At 43.4% G+C, this 16,293-nt stretch overlaps 1 protein-coding gene across 1 annotated transcript in view; it reads left to right on the forward strand.

Annotated features, from left to right (window-relative positions):
- The window catches only part of LOC132398390 (alpha-tectorin-like), a 46,649-nt gene continuing 30,356 nt past the window's right edge, over positions 1 to 16,293 (forward strand). Inside the window, exons 1-3 of the mRNA XM_059977785.1 lie at positions 1 to 55; positions 9,337 to 9,383; positions 10,054 to 10,092. Coding sequence (XP_059833768.1) covers positions 9,344 to 9,383; positions 10,054 to 10,092 — 79 coding nt within the window. The 5' untranslated portion in view covers positions 1 to 55; positions 9,337 to 9,343. The remainder of the gene's footprint in view (positions 56 to 9,336; positions 9,384 to 10,053; positions 10,093 to 16,293) is intronic.

A 16,293-nucleotide genomic window follows, 5' to 3' on the forward strand; every position in this document is an offset into this window, starting at 1 on the left:
GGCAGGGGACCCACAAAATCCACGAGGATTCAGGACAAAGGCTCCCCAAAGGCAGGTATGGGTCTGAGGGGTGCCTTAGGGATAACCTGATTTGTCTTTCCTACCACCTGACAAGTATGGCACCTTTTTCAATAGTCAGCAATATCTTTCCTCATACTTGGCCAATAAAAATCTTTCATAACCCTCTCTACTGTCTTCCTTACTCCCAAATGTCTACCTCGAGGTCCCTTGTGAGCCAAGTTCAAAACCTCATCCCGATAAACCTTCAGAACTACCACCTGGTGTACCACCGCCCAGTCCTCATCCACTGGCACCGTGGTCGGCCTCCACTTCCTCATTAACACTCCCTCCTTCAGATAGTATCCCTCTGGTTCTTTATCAATCTCTACTTCAGAAAGAGCTGATTCTTTCAACACCACAAGCTCCTCATCACGACTCTGTTCCTTTATAAAGTCCCACCTTGCTAATGATAGATCTAGCTCCTCTCCTTTACTCCCTTTAACCTCACTATTCTCCGCTTTACCACCCTCTAACCCCTCTTGGTACAGAGTCGGTAAAAACGTCTCCGCTAAATCAACGCTGGACTCATTTAAACTGGCTCCTTTCTCAGCCGCCTTTCTCGACATGCTGCGAGTGAATGCGCATGCGGGATAAATCTTGGAATTTATGGGCGGGTCCTCAGCGCTTACAGGCTTACTTGTTAGTTTCACTGCTGAATACACGTCACCACCTGCCAGATCGTGTTACCAAGTAGGACGTCCACGCCCTCCATCGGTAGTTTCGACCTATTTCGACTGGTCCAGATACCAGGTCACATTTCAGAAACATCCTGTGCAAAGGTACGGCCTCTGTCCCTTTTCCGATACCCATTAACACAACCTCTCCAGTCTCAGTCTCCGGACCAAAATCCAGCACCTTCCTGAGAATCAATGACTGATCAGCCCCAGTGTCCCTATCCGCACTGGAACTGGGGTTTCTCCTTCCTTCACAGACACTGGCCCTTCCGAGATAAACTTCTCACGCCCCTCTTGTGCTCTTTCTATCTTTGCCTTCCTCATCGATCTGCTGACCGACTCAATGCAACCGGTAGGGACTGCTATTTTCCCTTTTCCTGTCTCCTTCTTCGGAGCAAAGCACTTAGATGCTCTATGACCAGCTTTCCCACAATTATAACAGGTAAAACGAGGAACCTTCCTGCCAGCCTGCTTTTCCTCCTCCTCACCTTTTCCACTAGCTCCCGGCTTATTCTCTGCCTTAGCCGGTGGGCTTTCTCTACCGTCCCTACTGCCTCTCTGGTAGTTCTTGTTTGAGGAAAACTTTGACTTGTGGGTTAAGGCGTTCTCGTCTGCTAACTTGGTAGTCGCAGACAGAGCCTCCATCTCCTTCTCATCCAAGTACATCTTCATACTCTCAGGGATACAACCTTTGAACTGCTCTATCAGCATTAACTGTAATAGTTTATCATAATCTCCAACAACCCCTTTTGAGGCACACCAACGTTCACAATACATTTGCAGCTCACGGACAAACTCTAAATATGTGTGGTTCCATGGCTTTCTCAAGTTCCGGAACTTCTGCCGGTATGCCTCTGGCACCAACTCCTAACTCCTCAGTACAGCCCTTTTTACTTCCTCATAATTCCTAGACTCCTCCATGGACAATGCCGGTTACATTTGCTGAGCCTTCCCCCTAAGTACGCTCTACAACAGAACAGCCCATTTCCCCTTAGGCCAGTTCTGATTCACAGCCACTTTATCAAAATGGAGGAAGAACTTATCGACATCCATCTCCTCGAATGGAGGTACCAACTGAATCTCCCGACCAATCTTGAACCCCTCATTTGGGTCTGCTGCCCGGTCTCTTACCTGCTGTACCTTTAATTTCTCTATTTCCAGCTCATGCTGCTCCTCTTTCTCCCTTTCCTCCCTCTACTTATCAGCTTCCTCCTTCTGCCTTGCAGCCTCTTCCTTCTCCCTTTCAGCCTCCTCTCTCCTCCTTTCAGCCTCCATCTCCTTTATCCGGAGCTGCCTTTTCTCTTTCTCCTCAACCAACCTTAATTTTTCCATCTCTAACTGAACCTCCCCCTCGGCTGGTTTCCTATCAGGGAACAGGTCCAATACATCCGATGTGAACACACCCTCGGATACATAATGCATAGATATTACTCTCTGTATATCCAACTTTCTCATCGACGATTTCACCGCCGAGAGATTTAATCATTTCGCAACACTCACCAATTCCGCCTTCCTGTCATTCTCCAATGCCCCCGAAGTCGGATCTTTAAAAAATTTGTCTATTTCCATCTCTGCTGGTTTCCCGTCTCGTTATCCACGCAACCAGATCAGATAAGGGACTTTTGTCCCGATTTTTGCCCCCCCACCCCCAATTTGGTAATCAAATCCCAGAAGACGAGGCCCCAATTTGTTACATACCCCGTAACTGGGTGTCTGACCAGCAGAGAAAGGAGAATCCGTTGGAGTCTGGTGGTACTATATTCAAAAGTGTTTATTAGTAAAATAAGCAAATCAATACCAATAATGCAAATATATAGATTACACAAGTCAGCAATAATAAACCTAAAAGTGTAGGAATAATAATAAGCAATAATAAACAAGCTCTATCGATGTCTAGGTGTAAATGAATTGTCATAAAAAGTATAAAGTTCAATTCAATTCATGCGTGCTGAGGTAGATATGGTTGTTGTGTTGTAATCGGAGAGAGAGAGAGAGAGAGAGAGAGAGAGAGAGAGAGAGAGAGAGAGAGAGAGAGAGAGAGAGAGCGAGGTGTAACAGCAACTGTTGCAGTAGGCAAACCTTTTACTCCTTTCTTAATCCGTCGTGTCGGATTGACAATTCATAGCCATTCAGCTATGACCCCTCTGTCATTCAGCTAGACCGTTCTTCTGTGGTGAGCTCGTCACTCTGGCATGAGTGGACATACGCACAAGTCCCCACCGGCCCTGCTATAACACTGTGAGTTTAACTTACCGATCTCCTGGTTCGGTCTCCGAATCCCCCAACTTTCCTGTGGGTTCCAACACTCAATCAGTGTCCACTGGTGTGTCTGAAGGGAGTCTCTCCAGACCTGTCTTTTATCCCTACTCACGGGGTCTCAGCTATCCATCAATTTTGAATGACTGCGTCCATCAAACCAGCCCACTCCTGCAGTCCACTGAGGAATGTTAATGAGCAAAATGGTAGAAGACAAATAACCCTTGCTGAAGTCATAATACCGTAAATCACCAAGTTTCTCTCCCCTCTCTTAATTGTAGCAGATGTTCTTGCATGGTTTTTCATCTCTCTCTCTCATGAGCAGCATAGCAACAGTAATGGTTCATGATTCTCAGGGGGGGATGGGTAACTGCACCCCATTGTCCATCAGATCAGTTCATCGCTCATAACATATGTTATTAAACTGGAAAGAATGCTGAGAAGGTTCTCAGGGATGTCGCCAGGACAATAGGAGCTGAGTTATCGAGAAAGTATGGATAGGCTCAGACTTTACCCTTCAGAGCATGGGACATTGAGAGGTGATTGGATAGAGATGTAGAAAATTATGCAGGGCTGACATAGGGAGATTCTACACAGTCCTTTTCCCAGTGTCGGGGAATCAAAAACCGGAGGGCACAGTTCAAGATGAGAAGGGAAAGATTTAGTAGGTCCCACTAAGAAGCACCTGGCCGTTGTCTCCTGTACCATCACTGAGCTTACTGACTCTGGGGACCTCTCAACCACTACCAACAACTTCATACCTGCACCTCCCGTTTCTACCTCTCAAGTAGCCTGAACCTGTTTGTTCAGGTAAACCCATTGTTTCTGCCTGCTCCTGCTCCATCGAACTCGTGTCTGCATACCTCAACTCTGTTTTATCAACCCTGGTTCAGTCTCTTTCTACCTACATGTGAGATACTTCACACACTCTTGGCCTTTACAAATACCTTAATTTCCCTGACACTGATTCTCATTTTAACTCTGCATGTCCAGTCCCTATACACATGCATCACCCATCAGGATGTCCTAAAAGCCCTCTGTTTCTTTCTGGACAACAAACCAAACCGAGTTCCCCTCCACCACTTCTCTCCTCCTCCTGGTGGAACCAATCCTCACTCTCAATAATTACTTCTCTGGCTCCTTGGCCATGCAGGCACTGTTCTGGAATAGTTTCAATATTTCTTGCTTATTCATTTATATTATTTTTTCTCCTTTTTGCATTTGCAGTTTGTTGTCTTCTGCACTTTGATTGAATGCTCTAGTTGGGTGGTCTTTCATTGATTCTGTTAGAGTTACTATTCTATATATTTGTTGAGTATGCCCACGAGAAAATTAATTTCATGGTTAATCAGTGATGTATGTGTACTTTCATAATAAAATTTATTTTGCTGGCCATTCGTTATAGCAGTCTCTTAAACTCTTTGGAGTTAAATGACTGCAGTTCAGAAGCGCCACCAAGAATATTCTGGAGGCTGCTGAAAAGGCCTTGCGGTGGCTTTGGGTCCGGAGGGGGATCGGTGGATTAGTGTGCCAATTGGACACAAGTCGGGGGCTGATCACCCCTGGCTGGATGGCCCAGGTGAGGCTGTCTCATAATTAAAGACCCGAAACATCCTATGACCCTGAATCCAAGTAGCACCAGAAGGTGTATTCTACAACTTCTTTGTACCTTGAACGTTGAACCTGTTGCTACTGGGGAAGAGCACTGGTGATAAGCCAACTGTTGAGCTCCACGCTATTGTACCAATCAGTTACTACAGTTCTCACTACTTGCCTTTATTGCAATAAGGTTTTAATTGCTATTTATATCGTACTTTTCTTGTCATGTTAAACTGGAATAGGAATTGGTATGTTATTGTCACAAGTACCTCGGTAAGTACAGTGAAAAAATTGTCAGAATCAGAATCAGGTTTATTATCACTAATACATGTCATGAAATTTTGTGTTTTGCAGCAGCAGTACAGTGCAAGGCATAAAAAACTATAAGCTACAAAAATAAATAGTGCAAAAGTGACTAGTGAGACAGTGTTCATGGTTTCACGCATCATTCAGAAATCCAATAGTGGAGGGAATGAAGCTGATCTGGAATCTTTGAGTGTTTGTCTACAGGCTCCTGTACTCCTCCCTGATGTTACTAAGGTGAACGGGGCATGACTCAGATGTTGAGAGTTCTTAGTGAGGTACTGCCTATTGAGGATGTCCTCAATTGTGGGAAGTGCTGTGCCTGTTTCAGATGTCAACTTCCACAGCCATTTGCGATCCTATAAATTGGAGCCTCCATACTCTGTGGCGATGTAACCAGTCTGAATGGTCTGTGCCATACTTCTGTAGTAATTACTGGGCTTTGGAGATATTCGAAAACTCCGCAAGCTCCTAATCTTGCAGACTGCTGGTGTGGCTGCGTCAGTAAAATAATAGAAGAATAAATTCCAATAGCTACAGATAAACGGGGAAGGTGCAGTGTCATCTACTTTATGTTTGATTACCTGCCAATAAAACTAACTGTTTCTCTGTACTTATTCTGTAGATTTTAAGATTTCTTTATCTGCAAGCTTGACATGTCAAGGCAGTATTGGCCAAGCCTTTCTATTGTTCACAGACAATTCCTATGAGAGAAGGCTTCCTTACCTAAGCTGCTGGAACTAGTTTGCAATGGATTGGTACTGGTTTATTATTGTCATGTGTACCACGTTTCAAGTAGACAGTCTGGTAAAGAAGGCATATAGGAGGCTTCTCTAAACTTAGATAATTAGATACAAGGCTTCTCATTGGTTGTGGTATCGGGTATAGAAGAGTCAGGAAGTCACACTGAAGCTGTAGAAAACCTTGGTTAAGGACACACTTGGAGTATGTTGTGCAGTTTTGGTCACCCCATTACAGGAAGGGTGTGGAAGCTTTGGACAGGGTGCAGAAGGTGTTCACCAGGATGCTGCCTGGATTAGAAGGTATGAGCTATAAGAAGAGGGTGGACAAAAAACGGGCTGTTTTCTCTGGAGCAGAGGAGGCTGAGAGGACACCTGGCCTGTCTATTAATTGGAATTGGAATCGGTTTATTACTAAAGGTACCTTTATGTACCAAATGTACAAAGAAAATCATTACATAATGCATCGAAGTAGAACAAGGTAAAACAATAACAGGATGCAGAATAAAGTATACCAGTTAGAAAGAAAGTGCAGTGTTGGTAAACAGTAAGGTGAAAGATCATAACAAGGTAAATTGTGAGGTCAAGAGTGTAATTTTATCAGTCAGGAGGTTCATTCAACTGTCTGATAACAGCAGGATAGAAGCTGCCATTGAACCTGATAATATGGACTTTCAGACTTTGGTATCTTCTGCCCGATGGGAGAGCAGAGAAGAGAGAATGTCCAGGGTGGGTTGGGTCTGCGATTATCCTGTCTGCTTCATTGAGGCAGTGGGAAGAGTAGACAGCCCATGGAGGTGAGTCTGGTTTCTGTGATGTGCTGAGTTGTGCCCACAACTCTCTGCAATTTCTTGCGGACTCGAACAGAGCAGTTGCCGTAGGAAGTCGTAATATATCTGGACAGAATGCCATCTATGGTGTATTGATAATCGTGGTAAGCTTCAAAGAGGACCTGGCCAATTTCTTTAAAATCCTGCGGAAGTAAATGTTTTGGTGAACCTTTGTGACACATGGTCTCCATCTGAGGGGGACGTGCCCTTTTTTTATCCTCCTGAGGATGTGGAGGCAATCGCCAGTTTCTTTGTTACTGGCCTTACTTTTCATTCATGCTTGCCTGCTTTCTCTTTGCAGTAGTCACTGTTGAAAGTGGCACTGGTGACCACTACTTCGATGAACATTGAATAAAATAGCCACAACAATAAGATTTGTGCCTCATTCTTTTATTCCAAATATTTTCCTGGACAAAATTATCGCCAGCATCACCAAGATTTCAAGAAGAAGCTGCTGGATTGTTTTACTGGCAGCAGACGAGGTTGAGTTCCAGTTGACACACAATTGACCGTGAGAGATTGGGCCCAGGTCCACAGCTCCTTGAAAGTGGCCACACAATTTGAAATGTTGATAAAGAAGCTTGCTTTCATAGGTTGGAGGGTTGGGTACATACTCAGTAAGTCAAATTGCAGCTGTAGAAAATTCCATTTGGACCGTTCCTGGAGTATTAGAACAGAGAACAGAGTACAGGCCCTTTGGCCCACAGTGTTCTAACCTTTCTCTCCCACATAACCCTCCATTTTTCTTTCTTTCTTGCCTTTCTAAGAGTTTCTTCAATGTCCCCAATGTGTCTGCCTTTACCACTATTCCCCGGGAATGTGTTCCATTACCCACCACTCTCTGTGTAAAAGAAAATCCAGCTCTGACTTTCCCCCTGCACTTTCCTCCAGTCACCTGAAACTAACATCACCAAGTATTAGCCATTTCTGCTTTGAGTTTAAGGTGAGGGGAAGGGGGTAGGTTCATATGAGATGCATGGAACGAGTTTTTTTATTACAAAGAGAGTGCTGGCTGTCCACTCTATCCATGCGTCTTATCATCGTATAGGCATTATCACATCACCTCTCCTCCTCCTTCACTCCAAAGAGAAAAGCCCTAGCTCACTCAATCTTTCCTCATTAGGCATGCTCTCAGAGTCAGGCAGCATCTGGCAAATCTCCCCTGCAACCTCTCTAAGGCGTTCAAAGCCTTCCTATAATGTGGCAGCTGGAAGTGAACACAGTACTCCAAGTGTGGTCTAACAAGATAATAAAGCTGCAACATTACTTCATGGACGATGAATTCAATCCCCCAACTGATGAAAGCCAACACATCATACATTATACTGTCTGCAGTTCGGGGCCCCCTATTACAGGAAGGATATGGAGACTTTGGAGAAGGTCCAGGAGAGGTTCAGCGATATGATGCCTGGATTAAAGGGTATGAGCAATTAGGAGAGCTTGGACATGCAGGGTTGTTATCCTTGAATAGCAGAGGTTGAGTGGAGATGTGATCGAACTTCAGAATCAGAATCAGTATCAGGTTTATTATCACTGGCATGTGTCGTGAAATTTGTTAACCTAGCAGTTCAATGCAATACATAATATAGCAGAGAGAGAGAAAAAAAACATGTAAATCAATTACGTATATTGAACAGATTATTAAAACATGTTTAAGAACAGAAATACTGTATTTTTTTTAAATGAGTTAGTGTCCAAAGCTTCAAAGCTGTGTAAGTTGATGAGAAGTAGAGACAGAATAGCCAGCTGTATCTTTTTTCCCCGAGGTCAGATTGTTTAATAGTAGAGAGCATACATCTGAGGTGATAAGGGGGAAATTCAAAGGAAATGTATGGGGCATGTTTCTTACACAGAGAGTGGTGGGTGCCTTTGGCAGAGATGACGGTGGAAGAAATTTACCAAATAACAAACCAATTTACCAATTCAAATAAATCAGAGGCATTTCAGAGGTTGTTAGGCAGACAGATGAATGTGAATAGAATGGAAGGAAATGGATCACATGTGGGCAGATGGGATTTAATTCATAACAGCCCCATGATCAGCACACACATGGGCTGAAGGGCATGCACCTGTTCTGTACTGTTCTTTGTTCTACCAAGTAATATAATTCAGGTATAATTATATACAAGCATCTGTATTTTTAGCATCAGATTACTCCATGTAATCCCAGAATACCGTTGCCATAATTGGATCTCAGTCCTGTCCCAGTTTAAGATTGGGTTAACAATCTCCTAATGAATTGCTCTCTTCTACTATTCCCCCTTTTACTCATGAAATCACCATGGCAATGTTATAGCTGTGTAACATTTACTAAGGTCACATAGTACTATTTACTAAGGTCACAGCTGGAGCATAGTACTATTACTCTTATTTAGCAAATAATATGATGCTGACTGCAGTCTAGAAAAACATTATAATTTATAGAATAAAAGGGTAGTCCTAGCTCCAGGGGCAAATGAAATTGTTTTGGAGTTCAGAGTTCAGAAGAATAGGGAGTGACAACACTGAAACATTGCAGATATTCAAAGAACAGGGCAGGGTGTGTCACACTACACAGAAACAGGCTTTTCAGCCTTACTGCTAGAGCAAAGTGGGCAGTATCAGTCCCCGAGCCCTGTGTCAATCCCTCAACTGATCCCATTGGCCAAATCCTCCCACAACCCTGTATCAGAGCCAAACCAACCCCAGTCAAAGTCATGACAAAAGCTCATCCCATGGAATATCTCATCGGCCTTCACTTGTGATGTTTAAAGAATGTTATTATTTGCTCCTTTAATAAAGACCTGCCATCTATTGATTTCTGCAAAAGATTTATGCATTACTGTGGAGTTTTAGTGATAGTTAATATATCCCTGATCTATTTTCCTTGTTTAGCTTTACCATGGGAATCCAATCAGCAAGACTGTTGCTGATATGTTACCGTGAGTGTTTGGAACATCAAGATTTGACAAATATAATATTACTGTGTAGGCAACTGTTACTAAACATTAAGTGAACTTGGATATCTTTTCTATTAGCTCCAAGATTTAGATAGTTGTGTGTGTGTGTGAGAGAGAGAGAGAGAGAGAGAGAGAGAGAGAGAGAGAGAGAGAGAGAGAGAGAGAGAGAGAGAGAGAGAGAGAGAGAGAGAGAGAGAGAGAGAGAGAGAGAGAGAGAGAGAGAGCTGGAAGGGGGAAGGAAGGAGAAGAAGGGAGAGGCCAAGAGGGAGGGGGAGGGATGGGATGAGGGCGGGGGAAGGGGGAGGGAGTGGGAGTGGGAATGGGAGTATGGGAGTGGAAGAAGGGAGGTAGAAGAAGAGGGAGAGATCTCAAGGATTCTTCTCGGGGCTGCTGTTTCCGCCCACCTACGGAGAATAGACGAGTAGTTTAATCTGCTACTGTGAATTTCCTGCACCCAGCACCCCCTCCTACGGGTCGGTGGGAATTCAAGGAGAATGAAATGGGATTGACGACATTGTGAGTCTGATGGTTGTCTGAGGGGTTTGTTATCGTTCTATACAACTCTATGACACTTCCTACTTAGAAACAATTTCATTGGATCTGAGGTAAAGTTTTCGCATCTGTCTAATGCGCGTTTCCATCTCCCCCACAGTTTTCCTATCGGAGGTAGCTTTCACGGTGTTCTCCTTGGGTAAGTCATTGCAAAGTATTATCGTGTCTTCCTTTACGAGGTTTGTTGGGTGCCTACGCTCTGAGCGCAGCGGCTGTCCCGAGTTCTCCGTTATACACCTTTTCAGCTCCGTGCTCCATCTCACATCGACCTGTCCGTCCTCGGACATCTTCACCACCGGCCTCAGGCCCAGCTGAGTATTGTGTATCTCTGGGAAGGATGAACGTTGACATTTTAAAGCATCACGGAACTGTTCCCATAACCGATGGACTCACTGTCCAGGACCCTTCACAGCATTTACTCGATACTTATTGCTTATTTATTTATTATTAATATTATTGTGTTTTTCCTATTTCATATGTGCAGTTTGTTATCTTTTGCATATTGATTGCCTACCCATATTGGGTGCGTTCCTTCATTGATTCTGTTATTGTTATTAGATTTATTGAATCTCACGGTTATACACTATATGGTAAAGCAAATGCACTTTGATAATAAAATTTCTTTGAACTTTTAAAGTTAAATTAGAGCTTATTGTAAGATGAACAAGTCCATGTGTGCACAGGTGCAATAATAAACGTACTTGTAGCAGCAACACAGACACAGAGCATCAGAGACACAACATTCACAAGAAGAAAGAGAAATTAAACATAAATTATGCACAAGTGTTGCAAGAAAGAAATGAATCGGAACAAAACAACAAAGCCCTTTATGGTTCTAGTGTTGCTATACTGAGGTAGTGATCGGGGTGTGCCGGATGGTTCAAGAACAGAATGGTTGGTTGAAGGGAAGTAACTGTTCCTGAACTTGGTGGTGTGGGACTTCAGGCTTCTGTACTTCCTGCCAGTGGAAGCTGCAAGAAGATGGCATGGCCTAGACCAGATGGTGAGGATACTTAATGATGGATATTAATAAAACATAGCAGCAGAAGTAGGCAATTCCGCCCAACGAATTTGCTTCAGTCTATGATAGCTGATTCATTTTGTTGCATTCTTAATGCAGCAACTGATGGATTCAACTGATGGCGCAGTGAAATGTGCCCCTGATATATTGAGCTGAGTCCACTTTTCTCTGCAGGTACATGAGCTTGAAGCCCATGCACCACCAGATTAAGGAACAGCTACTTCCCGTCAGCCTTTTGCTTCTTGAACGAACCGGAACAACCCTAATCACTGCCTCAGTACAGCAACAGGAGTAGCATTTTATACTTATTTTAAGATTCTTATTTTAGTTTTCTGTTTTTTTTTGCAAAATTGTGTTTATGTATAAATTCATGTTTTTCCTGTGAATGTTGCTCGTCTATTGCTCTGCGCGTGTGATGCTGTTGTGAGCAAGTTTTACTTTGCACCAGTGAACATGTGGACTTGTGCACCTGAAAATAAACTTTACTGTGTCCTTGACTTAGGCACTGCTGAGTGTTTGAATTGCCATTCCAGGTTATTTCCCTTTCATGCTTGGCTTCTGCTGACACGAGCGGTAATTTCCCCACATCAAACCCAAGAAGAATTGATTCTAGCTAACTCCTTGATCTCAACTTTGTGAATACCATCTAAAACCATACCAACCAGACAAACCAGCAACAACAATTATAATCTTATTTGCAGTAAACACAATAACCGTGTTTGCCCATATTATATACTGTACTCCTCTACAAGATGTTACAAAGAGTTGTACAGGTTTCCGTAAGTAAATAATACTATTTATTTATTTACTTAGCTATAAAGCGAAGAACTGGCCCTTCCAGCCAAACATCAAACCTAGCCTAATCATGGGAGAATTTACTGATTAGTAGGTTAATGACTAATTAACTTACTAACCGGCACTTTTTTTTGGACTGTGGGACAACACTGGAGCACCTGGAGGAATCCTACACATAAACAGGGAGAACGTAGAAACTCCTTAAAGAAAATGCCGTTATTGAACTCTGAACTCTGACACCCTGAGCTGTCATTGCATCGGGCTAACCATGAATTACCATGGCACAAGTTAAAAGCACACAAAATCACTCCACATGATAACTGTACATAAAACATAAAACATTATAGCTCTTCAGCCCACAATGTTCTGCCAAACTAACTAAACTAATCCCTTCTGTCTACACAATGTCCATATCCCTCCATTCCCTGTACATTCATTTGCTTAGCTAAGAGTCTCTTAAATGCCTCTATCATATCTGCCTCCACCATCACCTCAGGGAGCACATACAGGCATCCACCACACACTGTGTAAGAAAACTTGTCCCGCACATCTCCTTTGAACTCCCCCCCCCCAACTTCAACACATGTTCTCCAGTAATAGATGCCACCTCTCTACTCTATCTGTGCCTTTCATAATCTTAAAAACCTCTATCAGATCTCCCCTCAGCCCTTGCCACTCCAGAGGAAACAACACATGTATGTCCAACCTCTACTTATAGCGACTGCCCTCTAAACCAGGCAGCATCCTAGTGAACCTCTTTTGCACTCTGTCCGAAACCTCCACATCTTTCCTGTTTATGGGCGACCGTAACTAAATTCAATACCCCGATTGTGACTAGAGTTTTATAAGGCTGTAACATAACTTCCTGACTCTTTCAAAGTATGCTTGACTGAAATGGTCAGCACAGATTTGATGGGCCAAAGAGCCACTCGCTATGCAGGAAAAGCGTGTTGACACTTCTAGGCAGATATGAATTTAATGCAAGATAGAATCAAAGAAAGAGAGATAGATTCCCTGAAAGTGGTGATACAGGTGGACAGGGAGTTTGGTATTCTGATCCGAGTGATAAGAACAGGACTGGAACGTTATGTTACAGTTGTACAAGACATCAGCGAGACTGCACGGAGCATTGTGTTAGATTCTGGTCGCCCATCTGCAGGGAGGATGTACGGTACTGGAGGGCTTGAGTATAAGGCGAGGATAGATAGGCTGGGATTGTTTTCCTTGGAGGAAAGGAAGATGAGGAGTGATGATCGCACTGCCTCAGTAAAGAAGCATTGAACAAGATGGGTGGAACCATCCATATTCCAAGCCTACACCAGTATCACTCCCTAACTCTTCCTACACTACATCGACAACTGCATTGATGCTGCCTCCTGCATCAATGCTCAGTCCGTCGACTTCATTAACTTCAACGCCGCCGTCAAACTTACCTGGTCCATTTTCGACATCTCCCTCCCCTTTCTCAATCTCTGGAGACAGTCTATCTATTGATATCGTTTATACACTCTCACAACCACCTGGACTATGCCTCTTCCCACCCTGTCATTTGTCTTCCTCTGTCTCCGCCGCATCTGCTCTCAGTAAGAGGCTTTTCATTCCAGAACTAATGAAATGTCCTCCTTCTTGAAAGAAAGAGTCTTTGAAAGAAAGGATGCATCCTCGAAGGAGTGCATGTTCCCGCCTGTCGCAATCCCAGAATTTGCCGTAAGAACTATTTTCATTCATTCCTATGTTCTAGTAAAAGAAAGCCTCTTGCTACATGAAAGAGGGGTGTGGTACGAGAGGGCATAACTCCAGGTGCAAGCGGCCTGGGGAGGAATTCTTTTCAATTTTATTTTGGTCAGGGTGACCTTAATTCTAGAGCACGTTAGTGGGAAACTGAAGGATTAGGAAGACTTCAAAAAGAAGGGAAGAGCCACAAAGAAATCAATAAAGAAATGGAAGGATGATTATGTAAGTAAACTAACATAAAATAGAAAGAATGGACAGTACAAGTTTTGGTATTGATATAAAACGGTAACTGTGGCTTAAGGGAACATGTGAACTTGTAAGATGATAAAGGGTTATTAATAATAGGTTTTATGGATATATCTGAGGCCTTTAGTGACTATTTTCTGTTGGGTTTCACAAAGACACGTCTAACATGCCAAAGACAGATGTTATGGCAGCAATGGGAAGGGAGAACCTCGATGCAGTCATTGACACTTAAGAGTGCAGTGATCAAGAAACTGGTAGACATGCCCGCTGGTCCCGGTGGGATGCATTTAAGGACACTGGAAGAATTAGCAGAAGTTATAATATATAAGTATGTATATACCACATGAGATTCAATTTCTAGCAAGAATTTACATACAAAGAAATACAATGGAATTTATGAAAAGTTATACAAAAATAAAGGCTGACAAAGAATCAACGTGCAAAAGATGACATATCTGTGCAAATACAAAAAAATGATAAATGACAATTGATAAAAATCGATGGATTCTAGTTAATTGAGACACAACAGGACCAGTACATTTTAGCTTAATTAAGCATCTGTCCCTCTTAGCTGAAGTTTCATGGAAGTAATTAAAATGGTATCAAAAGATAAACTACCATTTAACTGAATAACTTATTATGTATTTCAGTGAAATATGGAGCAAATTAGAACTCTACCAATACTACTGCAGCACTATAAAGTTGTGTACACTTCCTAATGGAGGAATTCATCCAGAGTATGAGTGCTTTTGAGTGATTTGTAAATGAACAAAATTAGTGTATTTTTCTGATCTTGGACATTGGTGTTTCTGTACCAGGCTGTGATGCAGCCAGTCTGGATACTGTCCACTGAGTACCTATGGAAGTTTGTGAAAGTTTTAGATAACAAGCTGAATCTACACAAACTTCTAAAAGGACAGAGACGTTGTCGTATCTTTTTGATGGCATTTATGTGGTGGTTCCAGGACAGATACCTGAAATGATAATGCCAAACAGTTACTGACCCTCTCAACCTCTGATCCCCTAATGAGGACTGCTTCCTTGGCCTCAGACTTCTTCCGAATATTCTCGATAATCAGCTCTTTGGTTTTGCAGACATTGAGTGAGAGATTGGCACCATTCGGCCAGATTTCCTTCTGTTCTCATGTAGGTCAGAGTTCACTCTGAACAGTGAAGGACTGGGTCCTGGGAAGCTCTGGAGCTCAGGCAGGGTTTCCCAGATCCCGAACAACGTCTGGGATTATAAAAAACCATTCCTCTGAAACCACCTATGCTCTCCCTAAACCTTTAGACGTCTCTGCTCATCGAGTTAGTGGAAGCAGGCCTTTCAGCCCAACCAGTCCATGCAAACCACGGTGTCCAGTCCAAGCTAGTTCCATTTTCCTGCACTTGGTCTAAATCCCCCAAAACCTTTCCGATCCGTTCACCTTTCCAAATGTCTTTTAAAAGTTGTTATTGTACCTGCCCTCATCACTTTCAGTGGCTGCTCACTTCACATATAAACCACCCTTTGAGTAAAATGGTCGTATTAAATCTTTCCCATCCCACCTTGAACCTCTGCCCTGAAGTTCTTGGAATTCCCCGAAAGAAGGGAAAAGACAATGCCCTCACCCTGTCTATCCCCCTCATGGCTTTGTTACGCACAAAAAGCCACCCTTCATTCCCCAACACACCTCGGAATAAACAGCTCAGTTCAGGCCCTTTGGCCCATGCTGCGTGCTGGCCTTATAAGCTACACGAAGAATCATCTATCACTTCCCTCCGATATAGCCCTCCATTTTCTATCATTCATCTGTCTATCTAAGAGTCTCTTTCCTCCACTACCAATGCTGTCCTCACCCGTCTCTCTTCCATTTTGTGCATGTCTGCCCTCACCGGCCTCTCTTCCATTTCACGCATGTCTGCCCTCACCCTATTGTCCCACCACCACACCAGTGAAAGGGACCTTGTCCTCACCTACCACCCCACCAGCCTCCGCATGCGTCACGTAATTCTTTGTAACTTCCACTATCTTCAACGGGGTCGCACCGTCAGCACAACTTTCCCTCCCCCTGCACGTTCTGTGTTACTACATGACTCCCTTGTCCACATTCCCTCCCATCGATCTCCCTCCTGAAATTTATCCTTGCAAATGTACAAGTGCCACACCTAGTCCTACACCACCTCCCTCACTACCATTCAGTGCCTGAAACAGTCCTTCCAGGTGAGACGACACTTCACTTGTGAGTCTGCTAGGGTGATCTACTTTATCTGGTGCATCCAGTGTGGCCTCTTCTATATCGGAAAGACCTGACACAGATTGGGAGATCACTTCATCCACACTCATACACTCCATCCATCAGAATAAGCAGGATAGCCTGGTAGCCACCCATTTCAATTCTTCTTCCCATTCACATTCCAACATGTCAATCCATGTTACTTCACCCCTCTCCATCTATTGGTTTCACTATCACCTACCACCTTGTACTCCCCACTCCCTTCGTAAACTATTTCTGACTTCCTGTCTCTTTTTCCAGTCCTGTTGAAGGGTCTGTGCCCAAAATG

The sequence above is a fragment of the Hypanus sabinus genome, chromosome 1, assembly GCF_030144855.1.
Source record: "Hypanus sabinus isolate sHypSab1 chromosome 1, sHypSab1.hap1, whole genome shotgun sequence".
NCBI lineage: Eukaryota > Metazoa > Chordata > Chondrichthyes > Myliobatiformes > Dasyatidae > Hypanus > Hypanus sabinus.